The 14802-nt window shown below is 36.0% G+C and overlaps 1 protein-coding gene across 1 annotated transcript in view; it reads right to left on the minus strand.

The window, feature by feature from the left end:
• Positions 1 to 14802, minus strand: part of PHTF2 (putative homeodomain transcription factor 2) — a 114472-nt gene that overhangs the window by 16434 nt on the left and 83236 nt on the right. The window contains exons 8-10 of the mRNA XM_045793394.2: positions 12043 to 12229; positions 10375 to 10530; positions 5238 to 5456 (exon numbers count right to left, since the gene is read on the minus strand). Of these exons, the coding sequence (XP_045649350.2) occupies positions 5238 to 5456; positions 10375 to 10530; positions 12043 to 12229 (562 nt within the window). The remainder of the gene's footprint in view (positions 1 to 5237; positions 5457 to 10374; positions 10531 to 12042; positions 12230 to 14802) is intronic.

Here is a 14802-nt window from a genome sequence, read left to right on the forward strand (position 1 = left end):
GTAGCCATTTTATTGGCAAAGCTTTTGTACATTTAGTTTATTTGACTATGAAGAAGTTTCCTCTAAAAACTTATCTTTTTACCAAAGATATATTATTTTAATATACATTAACCATTATAGCATATATGTCACTACTGGAGAGCCTTAAACACTGTAATATACTAGTTATTAACAATCCACGTAATTCCACAAATATTCCACAAAATATTCTAGCTAGGATAGAAGTTGTTTGTACCAAAACACGTATCAAACTTTCCATGGAAATCTAGTTAATCATGAAATGGAATGTAACTACAAAGCCAGAAACAAGTGGGAGAAGCTGAATGCAGAGTGTAAAGTCTAAGAGGCAAGTTTTCAATAACTGATTTACAGGCTTCTAATCTTTTTAAACTCTCAGTCTGTTAGCAGTGAATTAAAGGCTTCCCAATTACATGAAGCAAGGCATATCAAGAAGGTCCATCTAGACACAGAAATAGGAATTCAAGTCCTTCACCCTCCTTCCAAAAGTATTCATTCTGCGCCCAGCTACTTTTGCAGTTCCTCTAACTAGCATTTGATATCATCTTCCTATTTTTAGAAAGCCAGAAGGCAGAAGAGAGCAACTAGAAACTGGTGAATTTAAAAAGAGTTAATTGAAAAAAACCCCAAAAACCCAACCCTGTATCTGTGTGTGTGAAATATATTCTGAAACAACAGTCTTGTTGAAACATGGACTGCCTACAGTGTATGAAGAACAGTATTAAATGAAACACTTTTTCAAAAAGGCTAAAGGAAAACATCAGAGCAAATAATTCTATTTTATAATTTTATCACATAGGTTCTTCTTAGTATGTTTTCAAACCAAAATTTGGAACTCTTTTTAATGATTGTTCTTTATCCTCATTCAAAATCTTAACTGCTTTGCTCTGTGTTCATTCAAAATTGCCTGAAAACTTTAACACTTAAATGGTGACAACTGCTTTACTGGAGTTTCTACCTGTGGGAGCTGTATCCATTAAAATCTGGCTTTACCTACCGAGAAATGAATTTCACTTGAATATGGTCTCATAACTTTATTATATATGCAGCCATGACCAGAGGAGAGAAATTTTCTGCTGTAGAAATATTTCAGTTACTATTGCCCAAGAAAATAAAACAACACAAAACTACAAATTTGGTAACATCCTGACTAGAACACATGGATTCAAATGTTCATTGTTTCTTCCTAAGGAGAGACTTTTTCAGTCTTTATGGTGGGCAGGAAATGGTCCTCCAACCTAATACAGACCTTAGTCAAATAAGAAAAAAAAAAAAAAACGGGTAGCTTTTCATTAAAGGGAGCTAATTTCCATTACACAGCTGCTATTTTTTTTTTTAAAGATTTTATTTATTTATTCGACAGAGATAGAGACAGCCAGCGAGAGAGGGAACACAAGCAGGGGGAGTGGGAGAGGAAGAAGCAGGCTCCCAGCGGAGGAGCCTGATGTGGGGCTCGATCCCAGAGCGCCGGGATCACGCCCTGAGCCGAAGGCAGACGCTTAACCGCTGCGCCACCCAGGCGCCCCTACACGGCTACTATTAAAACTGAAAATATTGAGCTTATTTTTTAGAAGCCTGAGAAAAATAAATGTGTGTAAAATCAAGTCTTTAATCCAAAAGCAAAACCAATGTAAGCCCATCATACTATAATTAATATGCAGACGAGAACATTAAAAATCTTATCAAAAAAGGAGCAGAGTGGTGTGATAGATTTAGGACCAATTTATTCTGTATAGCATGCATTAAAAAAAATGTATTTCCTTTCATTCATTCACTCAACATTTGTTTAAACACCTACTATGTACCAAGCACTGTGTGATTCAACAATGAGCAAAAGAACACATGGTCCCTGCTTCTACGCCTATTTAGGGTATCACCAGGAAAATAGCTCTCAGGCATTTTCCTAAACTTTAATTCCAGTTATTACGCTCAGCGACGTAGATGAATATCCAGATGACTCATCCAACACCCTATTCTCATGGATTGTTCATTGTTTTCTTCACTTCTTACAATCCAGGGACCTGCAGCTACTCCCATGGCCACAGCCTGGACCTTGTCAAAACACCGAACTGCTCAACTTCTGAACTGAGTCTTCAACCACAACTCCTCTTACGGGATGTCTCAAACCAAATTCTAAAACACTTCTGAACACACCTATCCTTCCATCTATCAGTCCCTTCTTGGTTTCACTTCCTTCTCAATCTGACACGTTTAGACACTTACCATATCCATTACTTCTTGTCCTATCCTGTCCCTTGAATAGCAACTATTTATTGAGCACCTATACTGTGTAACTTTGGGTGCATTATTTAATTCCAAGCCTCAATTCTTCTCATCTACAAAATAAATATATACAAAATACATTGCATTGTCATAGGTTGTGAGAATTACATGGCATAATGCATCAAGATTACTATGCACAGTGCCTGAAGATAGTGAACGCTTTTTAAATGTTTGCTATTACTGATTACCACAACTGTATTCCAGAGAATATCACACAATTGTGTGGATTGGGCAACCACAAATTCATGGTTTCAGATTCCAGCTGGACCCTCAGCAATATGGCAGTGTGACTCTTACTGTGTTCATTGACCTGAATACGTGCAAACATATACTCTCCATTTCCCACAAATGATAACTTTGAGCCTTCACCACCATCTACAAACCCCCAATCCCATCATCTTACTTATTGTTAATAGACCTCCTGGCCTCCACATCCTCATCATCTTACTTTCTCTGTGCACTTCCTCCTCCTCCTGTATCTCAGCAGATGTGTTCTCCTTCCTATCGAAGGCAAAACTTCCTACTTATGCTTCCCTTCCAGAATCTTAAGAAATCTCATTCAACAACTACTTCTCTAGTATCTCTTCAATCCTTCCCTCCTGGTTTTCCCCTATGTACACATATGCTTAGATATCTCACACCTTGGAGGGTACAGACCAGAAAATTCCCTCAATTCTATTTCCCCATATTTTAACAATGTTTACGGCTTAATTTATACCCCAAATTTTAAATTTTAGGATATTCAAATTTATCAATCCCTTCATTTTTGATGTTTGCTGTGTTTTCATATCTTCTTTAAAAAATTACTCTCTTAGGGTGCCTGGGTGGCTCAGTCAGTTAAGCATCCGACTCTTGGTTTTGGCTCAGGTCATGATCTCAGGGTCGTGAGATCCAGCCTTACGTCGGGATCCATGCTGAGGTTCTTGGGATTCTCTTTCTCTCTCTCCCTCTGCCCCTCCACCTGCCACTCGCCCTCTCTCTAAAAAATAAAATAAAATAAAATGAAATAAAATAAAATAAAACAAAATATTATTCTCTTATCAAGAGTAACTAAGATTTTTCTCCTATATTTTCTTGTAAGTATTTTAAAGTTTGCTTCCTCACATTTAGGAACTATCTGGAACATATTTTTGTGTAATCATTTGACCTACAACTACATACTGAAGAATCCATCCTTTTCCACTGGTCGTAATGCCATTATGTCATATATTAGGGACCCACAGAAACACATACTACTTCAGGGATTTCTATTCTGTCCCACTCATCTATTTGTTTATATCCTGCCTTGGTCTGCTTGGGCTGCTGTACAAAATACTATGGACTGGGTGGCTTAGAAACAACAGATGTCTATTTCTCACAGTTCTGGAGGCTGGGAAGTCTAAGATCTAGGTGCTGGCAGATTTGGTGTCTGATGAGATCCCACCTCCTGGTTCACAGACTATCCTCTTTTTGCTGTAGCCTCACATGGTGGAAGGGGCAAGGGAGCTCTCTGGGGTCTCTTTCCTAGGGCTCTAAACCTACTCATGGGCGCTCCACCCTTATGACCTCATCACCCTCCAAAGGCCCCATCTCCAAATACCATCACCTTGGGCATTAGGTTTCACCATATGAACTGATGGATGGGAGGGGGTGGGCACAAACATTCAGTCCACAGCATACAACTATACCATTCTACCTTTATCAATTACTGTAGTTTTAAAGTAAATTTTTATATCCAGTAGGGAAAGTCTCCTGTTGTTCTCCAAAACTGTTTTAGTCATGCTCAACATTTTGCTCTTTAATGTGGATTTTAAATCAGTCTAAGTTCAAGCAGACAAACACAAATGCTAGGATTTTGATAGCAAAAGCAGTGATAATGGGTTTCTCTGACATGTTTCTGCATTTAATAGAAATACTCCTAAAATTTCATTAGTAAATACGATAGGTTTTTAGGAGGTTCTTTTGGTAGCTACCCTTTAGCAGATTAAGTAAGTTCCCTTCTACCTTTAATTTTCTAAGAGCTTAGTTGTTGGTTTTATTATTAGGATTTGATGAGAAATTACAGAAGAGAAAGAAGAGGAAGATTGAGGGTTTTAAATGACCATGGGTTTCCGGACTGGTGAGTAGATGGATGGAGACCTCATTCACTAAGATTTTGAGAGCCTTAAGAAAAACAGATTTATGAGGGAAGATGGGGTGTTTGGATAAATTTGAGATACTGCTGGGACATTCAAAAAAAGCTATGGCATAGACGTGTGCTGTCCAATATGGCACCCTACTCACACATTGCTACTGAGCACCTGAAAACTGGCTAGTCCAAATGAGATGCGCTGTAAGGGTTCACAACAGATTTTGAAGATGTAGTATAAAAAAAGTAAAATATTGCATTAGTATTTTTTACACTGGATATATGTTGAAGTGATAATATTTTGAATATATGGGGTTAAATAAAATATATTAAAAATAACTTTTTAAACATTTTAAATGGGACTAACAGAAAACTTAAAATGACATATGTGACTCTCATTAGATTTCTGTTGGATAGCATTGCTAAAGCTCTCAGGAGATACAAATCTGATATTCATGAGATATAGATGTGTGAATTATAATCTTACAGGTGGAGTTCAGGCCACAGGCGTTGATATGACCATGAAGTATGCTGAATGAGAAAAGGACTAATGCATCTAAAACACAATTTGACTTATAAAACTCCATTTACCAACAACTTCTCAGGAACATACAAATATTTGCAAGGTGACAGACACAACCATAATATAAATACTGAAATTCTATGTTCCAATGAAGCCAGACCACAGCTCACATAAAAAGAAAAAAAATCACAAGAATATTACTTTAATGGAATGTAAGGCTTTTTTTTTTTCACCTCTATAAAATTTGTACACATATCCAAAAAAGCTGGACTGAGAGCCCCAAATAATCCAATGCTGAAAACCAACCTGATGAAAAGGGTCGTCTCTATATTCTTTTTTCACACTTGGATTAATTTGAGGATTTTCCATATCTGTCTCACTGGTACAAGATGACCGGCATTCTGCACAGTGTAACAAGTCTTCCCATAATACATCTTCTGTTTCAGATTCTGGCCTTGTACTCTCAGAATCCTGTCTGGAACTTGAACAGCGAGAGCTGCAACTAGTACCCGATTTAGGGGCATCCTGAAATCAAGATATTCTTTGACATTAATACAATTTATGAACCCTTTCCAAGTCAAAGGATTCTATCAGAACCATACGTTGCTACTTTTTGCTACAACAACAAATACACTGTCAAATGACAGTGAAACAGAGCAAAACATTAAAAATGTTAGTATTTAAGAAGTAACAAAATTTCCTCATATCAAAATTTATTTGATTTCACATCTCGGCTCCAGTGTTATTTTGCATGCAAAGGTTGTACCTGTTCCTGCCTAAATTTTTATACACAAAGTTCAAAATTCAGGCAAGCAGAGACTAGCCTAAGTTCATATGGATATTATTTTATCAGTATATGTATTGATATTATATTATCACTGAATATTAACCAACTTTAACTGATGTGTTTAATGGAGTTATTTTCTTACTCTAGTCTTTTTTTAGCAAGAGGAGATCTCATGTATCTACTGCTTTTGCTTTTTAAATAGACGTTCAATAGATTGATGTAAAATTAATAAATAATCTATACCAGGAAGATAACTGCCAACTCATGTTTTTGAGACAATCTATGGTATAAAAGTGAAAAACTAAAAGGCACAAGTTAAATAATTTCTAATCAATTTACTTTTCTCCTAGGAGTTGTTACTGTACAACCTTTGAGTAAAAGTTTGATTTAATAATTCAAAATAACTTTTACTGAGTAAAGAATGGTAATAGCCATCCTTACAGCCAAGTACGCTGAAATTTTCAGATTTGTTTTTAGTTATCCTGTCACTAAGATTGTCCATTTTACCTTTAAAATGTTTTAGACTATATTCCTTTCTTCTTCTCATGATATCATCAGAGTTCAGACTTTATCACCCACACCTTGTTTGCTATAAAAGGCCTCCTAATTGACTCCTATCCCTACTTTCCAGATTCATCTTCCTTAAGTGAGCTTTATTTTCACTCCTCTGATCTAAGTCCTTCTGTGACTTCCACCGCTCTCCTAGATAAAGTTCAAATTCCTTCACCAGCAAGCTTGTCTTCAAATGTGCTGTTTGGACTTTGTTCTCCACGCATCCCTACACAACCCTCCCCTCCAGTGACGCTGGCTATGCCCTTGCCCCTAAATACAGCTTGTTCTTTGTCCCTCTAGCCTCTGATGATGTGTCTACCCTGTATCCTACTCTCCTCTCCAGCCTACTCAACCAAGTGTCAGGAAAACACCATTTCTATCCCTTTCTAGCTGGCTTACCTTGTTTCCAACCCTTAGCTTAGTCTTCTGGCAATGGGGAATAAAGCTATCTTAAAGAGACCCTGAAAATTAAATGAGCACTGTCGCTTTTAATACAGACCAGGTACAATGCAGGGGCCCCACACATGTTAGTTTTGAAGGCTTTTATTTAGAGTGATCCCTTTGTCCCTAAAGCGAGGTATTATTATTTATTTCCATGACAATAAATTTTACATTGCTATTCAGCATCTATAATATTGTCTGTGTTATTAAATGTTCATGAATTTAATATTCTCAAGTAAGTCATAACTCTCAAATACACTGTGAGTCAACGGAAAATAGAAGCCAATTTTTTTTTCCCACCCTTACTATACGTATCAAAATATCTTGAATGAATGAGACAGGTGATTGATAATTAATTTACTGATATTAGAATGGGGCACCATGAATATATATTTAGTGTGTTGATGAGGGGTTTATTTGTGGGAAGAGAATTATTCGTTTGAAGAAGTAAAAATGTTTTGACAGAGTTGAGCAGGAATAGAGAAATAAAAAGAAAAAAAATTTCAGAAAGAAAAAAGGTAAGAATCAGTGTCCTTTGTTTTATAAAAAGCACTTCGAAAATGTTTGATTCACTAATGTCAACCAGAATCCTTGAAGCATACACAGTTTTTATCACAACTGTTTTCATTAGACAGTAAGACACAGAAAGTATTTAGTAACCAGTAATCATTAATTTAAAATTTTTGATAAAGCTAGATTATTATCTATGACTAATTTCTGATGCAGATTTGCTAATCATATACAGAAATGAGTAACAAGATTAAAGACCTGATGATTACTTAACTGAAACTAATGGGTGATTTCAGGGATAAGAAAATATCTTTAATTCCTTATAAAAGTATTTTGCCAAAGACTGATTAATAAGTGGGCCATGTCACAAATGTAAATTCTAAAAAATTATGACCTATAACCACTTACATGTCAAACAGAATTTTACCTGAAACATTTAGGTGATTAGTGGCCACTTTGAATTTCACTAAAAATTGCTGAAAAAAGGCTAAAAATTGGAAATTTTTGAATTAAAGAATATAGCTGAGTTAACAGCTCATTTAATTTGGTTCGGTCTGCTTATTTTAAATCTTTAGACAAATAGCTAAAACTGAGCGTATAATCAAATTAAAGGGAGAAAAATTATTTATTTGAAGGGAATGAGAATTTGTAACATAAACGCTTTGTGCCAGGCAATTGTGCATAATCTTATTAAATACTAACAATCTGGAGCGTCTGGGTGGCTCAGTCATTGAGCGTCTGCCTTTGGCTCAGGGCGTGATCCTGGCGTTCTGGGATCGAGCCCCGCATCAGGCTCCTCTGCTGGGAGCCTGCTTCTCCCTCTTGCACTCCCCCTGCTTGTGTTCCCTCTCTCGCTGCCTGTCTCTCTCTCTGTCAAATAAATAAATGAAATCTTTAAATAAATAAATACTAACAATATGAGGAAGCTAGTCTCCTCTCTCCACTGTACAGATGCAGAAACTGAGACTCAGAGAAGTTAAACAATTTTTCCAAAGTCACTTAAATGTTCTGAGTCCAAGCCCATGGTTTCTTCATTATCCTTCATAAGATGAAATGCTACCTTCATTAGATGAAAAGCTAATTTTCAATAGGGAATAAAAACTGGAAGATACTTATAGAGTTAAACAAAGCAGGAGAGAGTAGGAAACAGGGCAAATGCTTAAAGGAAGTTATCAATTCCAAAGGACACCTCCTATTCCAGATAATCAAGTAACTCCACCATCTTCCCAAAAGGAGACTAGAAGACGACAACCAGATACACAGAGCAGATAGTAGAAAAAGGCAAGAAACTGGGGGAGGGGTGGGAGAGTTGAGGGGTGGAAGGAAGGGGGTTAAGTGAAAGTCTACACACTAAATGACAAGATCACCACACCTCATCCCCAATCCCCTTGATGCCAAACACCATGGCAGCCTAGTATAATATCTACTACTCCCACACCACCAGAAGACTGGATGATTCTCCCTGAAAAACTAAAAACCTCTAAAAAGTATATCTATAGATATTGACATAGAGAGGCTTATAACAAATGGCTGTGTCACTAACCAGTCATTTTATAAGAAGACCACAAGTTCTACCCAGGCACAAAGCGCTTTCCAAAATGCTTTCTTTGTGTCTCACCCTTAAAGAAAAAACATCACCAGTAATTTGAAGAGAACAGAATAATATATACATAAAGATGTCAAACAACACTACAACACTACTGTATCCTGTCTCAATTTTACTTCTTCAAAGGAGTTTTTGTTTTGCTTTTCTAAAATACCCTGTGAGGTTAGCTTGATTTGAGAGTCAAAATTTTCTTGAACTGAAATGCAGCTTTTAAAATAATTTCTAGTCTAAAGCTCTCTATTTTGCAGATAAAGAATTTGAAGACCAGGTTTTATTTTTAGGTAATCTTTAACATCATTAAAAAAAAGATTCAAAACAATCAATGTCTACTAGCTAATTATCAGCATTACTTAGCTTGAAACCCAGAAGATTTTAGGCAACGTATTTATTTAAAAGTTAAGATCAACAGAATATTGTTCTGCCTTTCAAGAATCCCAAGAGTTCAAAATATAGCTGCAAACCAAGAAGAGCAAAGATTATCGGATAAGAAAAGTTAACTCTAAAGCCATATAATTTATCTATTGGAGAGTGAAGACCTCCTTCTATAGAAGGTCCTGAATCCCTTCCAGTACCAACTGACTTCTGACTGTACTTAGTGTAAGACTGAGAAATTCACACAACTGAATTTCACAAGGAACAGGGGACAGTATATCAGATGATGTGGGTGAAGTCGATGAGCAGACACACTGGCATTTGTCTGTGTCTAATGGCAGCCCCTTAGAGAAGAAACAGCCAAAGTCACCACTAAGATTAAATAGAGATAAAACCACAGAGAAGATTGTATGAAGAATAAGTAACTCTTCTAAGCTTGAAACAATCAAGGTATTCACACTCCAGCACAGTGTAATACTTGATTTTTCACAAGTATAGCCCTAAACCATCAAGAAAAAAATTCTAATACAGTCTAAAAAGAGGAGAAGGCAATGTTTATCAAAAAAGTGCCATAAATGACATTTGCCTTCAAGTGAGATAATGAAATGTTCTGTCCTTAGAATACTAAAAATACAATTGAATGAAATTCTTTTTCTACTTAAATAGTTTCAAGAGATGCGATAACTTCAAGAGATGTGATGTAGTTGGAAAGGGGTTTAGAGAAAAATATTAATAAAGAATCAAAGAAGAAAAAAAGAACTGAATTTTACAGAATGGGCAACTGAATAATTAGTGATAGTAACATGAAGAAAGTCACTTAGAATGATAACTCTGCTATGATCCAAAAGCTATGAAGCCTTTCAACTTGTGGAAAAGACTAACACAGGAGTTCACGAAGTGTCTCTCTAGGATGGTTGTCTTTAAAAGTAAACAACAAATTGAATGTATGAGTCTTCAGAGATAATTCACTAAATGAGCACAAATGAGTAGCTCTCTATCATGTGTGCAGTACATAAATCTGAAACTGTTACTCTATATACCCAGACAATATAACATGATAATTGATACTGATGGGAAATATTTACTTCAATAATTATATTCAATTGTTGAAAGAAGCTGTAAATTAATAACATAAAATAGGTACGTATACATTTACGTAAGGATGAAGTATATACCTCATTAGGGTAATGTTTCTTATAATGGTGTGACTTTCTGTTCCGAAGAATGCTCTCAGAAGTCCTATCCGTGTGACGGCGTAATGGGTATCCTGTCTCAGGACCCTCCTCACTGGAGACTTCATCAGAGACATTTGTTATTGTCCTTTGAGTATCCTAAGTTGGGAGTACACAGAGAAAATTACTGGTAATTTACGATCGAATTTGTGCTTTAAAACTGCAAAATTTTAAATTACATGTACATGCACATACACCTTCAAATATCTTCAAAAACCTCAAAGTGATTGATTAGTATCATGTGATCTTCTTTAAAAATGTCTTAAATTATTGCTTATACTGTTATTTCAACTTTAAGAATAATTCAACAGCCATTTGTCAAATATTGTCCTATAACATTTCTGTTCACAAAAGGATTTGAAACAGCTTAGAAAATTAAGAACGTAAAATAGGATAAAAGTAGAACAGAGACCATTTTTAAAAAGCTGAGAAAACGGAGATGAACTAATTATACTATTTGCACAAACCCCAAATGCCATCAATTATAAGACCATTACTGATTTAATAATGACATGAGGCGGGAGGAAGTGAATAGTAGTTGTATGTGTGCTCATATTAGACAGACAACATTATGCACGTACCAATTTATAAGAGACATCCAGATTTGGGAAATTCTGAAATTGAGAGACCCCAGAGCTTAAGTTTTATTGATATTTTCATGTTCCTCTCATATAACTTTAGTAGGTAATAAATAGCTGAGAATGTGTTTGAAAGCTATATGACTGGAAACTTATCTGCTGACTAATGATAGTGATGTGAGGCTCACATTATCAGAGAGCTAAATGCTTCAAAAATCTAAAATCAGAATAAGGGATTCTATTTCACTGCAGCCCCATGCTACTGACTGTATAGCTAGTGGTACTAAAAACACATGTATTGTCAAGTAGTTGACACTACTTCACTCAAAATTGAAGAATCAACACAAATGTTCATGCTCACATTTCTATATGTAACAGAAGCAACATCTTTCACTTTGGCCATATTTTTTACTGTAAGTTTTTTAAAGAAAAAGTTATTTAACCAAAAAAATTCAGCGAAACAAAGAGATGATATTACATTAGGCTTTGTTACAATAAACATAGGATTTCTTTATTATTTTAGAAAAGTAAGCAAATAATTGTTGTCCTTAATAAATATGTCCTCAATAAGAATTTTTTTTCAAATTAAAAACAAAAAAAATGTGCTGACACCAAAGGTAATGAAAGTAGGAAAAAACAAGGTAATATATTCTTATGGGGAACATGAATGGAAAGCCAGATTCCTAGTTCAGTTTCTAAAATAATTTAGATGTTCCATTTAAACAAATTCGCATACACACACACAGAAATGAGGAAAGAGAAGACAAGTTTTAACAAACATCAACTATAAATTATAAAGTGCTTAACATTTTGGAAAAATTGGAGCCAATCAATCAATTCAGAAGGTGACAGGTTACATTGGCAATCAAGTTTATTCATTTAACTTTGATTTTCACCTTTATCAGTGTGATTTCTAACAGCTCACAGAATAAATTCTGGAGAAAATACAGAGTTCAAAGGTGATTCAGATGTGTAAGTCACTTTACATTAGCTGATGTAAAATCACGCAAACTATTTTAAAAACCACGCTTACTTTGCTAGGAATGTTCCTCAGTGTTCCTGGGTGCCAGGCTGCCTCTTCTGGTCGAACAGTTTCACACTGAGGTTCATGGCTTTGGATTCCCTCTTCACTGCTTTTAACAGTCTTTTTCCCTTCAAGGGATACATAGCCATTGTCAGTCTCTGTTGATTTATCTATTGAATTCTTCGCTTTCTTTGATCTAAAAGGAAAATATTGCAGAAGCACATTATGTGGACTTAGCTTCTTTTGGATGGGTTACTGATGGAAATTATGATCTGTTAATAATTAAATCTGGGAGTTATTTTTTAGAATTTTAATGGCTACCTTATTTTTATAATAAGTAACTTAGAAATACAATACCTATCATATAAAATAAATCAATAGTTGTAAATCAATGTCCTCATTCAGCTTACTTGATAGGTTTTGAGGTCTTACAAACAGCAATTCTTTTTTTTTTTTTTTTTTAAGATTTTATTTATTTATTTGACAGAGATAGAGACAGCCAGCGAGAGAGGGAACACAAGCAGGGGGAGTGGGAGAGGAAGAAGCAGGCTCATAGCAGAGGAGCCTGATGTGGGGCTCGATCCCGTAACGCCGGGATCACGCCCTGAGCCGAAGGCAGACGCTTAACCGCTGTGCCACCCAGGCGCCCCACAAACAGCAATTCTAAGAGACATGCCCTAACTTATCAAACGACTCTTGGTTCAAATCACTTGGTCTTTGTACAAAATCTATGATCAAAATTTTGCCAATTTTATTATGGTTAATAATGTATTTTAAAGTTTTATTTAAAAAACTGTTTCTATAATTATTAATTTGCAGTTAGTAGTTTAACCTGGTTTTAACACCTCCATTTACCCAAATACTATTAGTATATATACATAAATATCTCTGATAAATTCATTTTAGTGTACAAAGGAGCCATAGGACCTACTGTAACATAAACATTTTATGAAGAAAAGGAAAACGTTTTAATACAAGTTTCTAAATAATGGAAGAAATAGAAATGAAGAAAACCAAAAAAATAAATAATTTCTTTCACCCACTGAAATGCTCCAGAAAAAAATATTACTATCATGTAGCCATTAATTACCTAAAGGCTACAACTGAGGTTCTTCATTTATAGGAATTTCATTTTTTCAATACACAAAATACAACATGGAAAGTAATGAACAAGATATTCTGATTAATAGGCCAAAGCTCGAGGAGTCTTCTTCAGAGACTACAGTGGGTGAAAGAAATGGTTAGTAGAAATATAGTGTAAGTCCCACACAAAATTAAAATGTGCTCCATGCAGATGAAATTTACCATGAAATTTATTAAAAAACAACTGCATTAAATTTTACTTAAATAAACCCCCTTGAATTTTCTGTAGAGTATCCATTTTAAAGAAAAAAAAATCACTATATCGCCTTCATACAGGTAAAAAAAACAAAAGTTTTTAAAAATGGACAAAAGAGGGGCAACCTGAGTGGCTCTGGGTTGGTTAAGCGTCTGACTTCAGCTCGGGTCATGATTTCAGCATCTTGGGATGCAGCCGTCAGGGCTTCCTGCTTAGGGAGGAGTTTGCTTCTCTCTCCCTCTGCCCCTCCCCCCACTCGTGTTTTCGCATGCTCACTCTCTCAAATATATAAATAAATAATCTTTCAAAAATGCACAAAAGAATTATCTTTAACACTACAGTTACTCATTCCTACTGGAATCTTTTAGAACTGTATAGGACCTTAGAATTCAGCTATTCTAAATGCTCATTTTGGAAACAATGGATCAGAAATATAAAGAGGTCTAAGTAACTTATGTAAGGTCACACATCCAGTTAGAGGCAAAGCCAGCACTGAAATACAGACCTTCTGACTGTGAGGCTAATTATATTCTCCACACTACCTCCAACTGCCCACTCTTGCAGAAATTGCCTGATAGGATTTCTTCTTAACATACTCATCAAAGCCTAGAAAGCTTTTGTTTTATACAAACAGGCCCCTCTGCTTTCTGACCTTCTCCTGCAAGGTTACTAAGGGGGTTGGCAGAGCCCACTTCCCACATGCTTCACAGAGTTCTGATGCTTTCTAGTCATTCAGAACACATCCCAACAGAGTTGCAAGACTCAGAAGCCCAATCTTCTGACCCTTTTCTTTCTGTAGGACCCTGAGAGACATGGCAAGACCAAGGGAGAGAGCCACAGAACAAAGATCACTTAAGAGTGGCAGAAGGTAGGAGGAAAATGGATTAAAGTGGAGAGAAGGAAGGGCAAAAACAGAAAAAAAAAGGTGCCGAGAAAACTTGTGACCTTCTCGGCCTCAGGAAGAAAGTGATAAAAACACCAGCTATTAATTATCCCCATCACCTCTCCTTTGAACACTGTGCAATATGTAGGTGTAGAAAAAGACCGAGGGAAGTAAACTTTCTGATATCCCAAAAATGTGAGAAATTCCAAAGACAGAGAAAGGCATGTGCTGGAAAGGTATCCACTATGAAGTTTCCTGGAAATTACACTGGGCTGGGAAAACAGGGGGAAAGGAGGTGAATGATGTGAAAGAAGACTGCAGAGTTGGTAGAACCAAAGGAGGTGAATGATATGAAAGAAGACTGCAGAGTTGGTAGAACCATTAATCAGACAGGATAGGCAACAGGAAAAATGTACTTGGAAGAAAGACAGAAATGCTGGTCCTCAAGGGCCTAGGGACACCCTTAGAAAGATCACTAAACAATTGAAAACATTGCCTAGAGGCTGATAGTCTGAGTAGGAAAAGTGGCTGGAAACTTGGAACCCTC

Source organism: Ursus americanus, chromosome 3 (genome assembly GCF_024610735.1).
Source record: "Ursus americanus isolate L20-20 chromosome 3, mUrsAme1.1.p, whole genome shotgun sequence".
Taxonomy (NCBI): Eukaryota; Metazoa; Chordata; class Mammalia; order Carnivora; family Ursidae; genus Ursus; species Ursus americanus.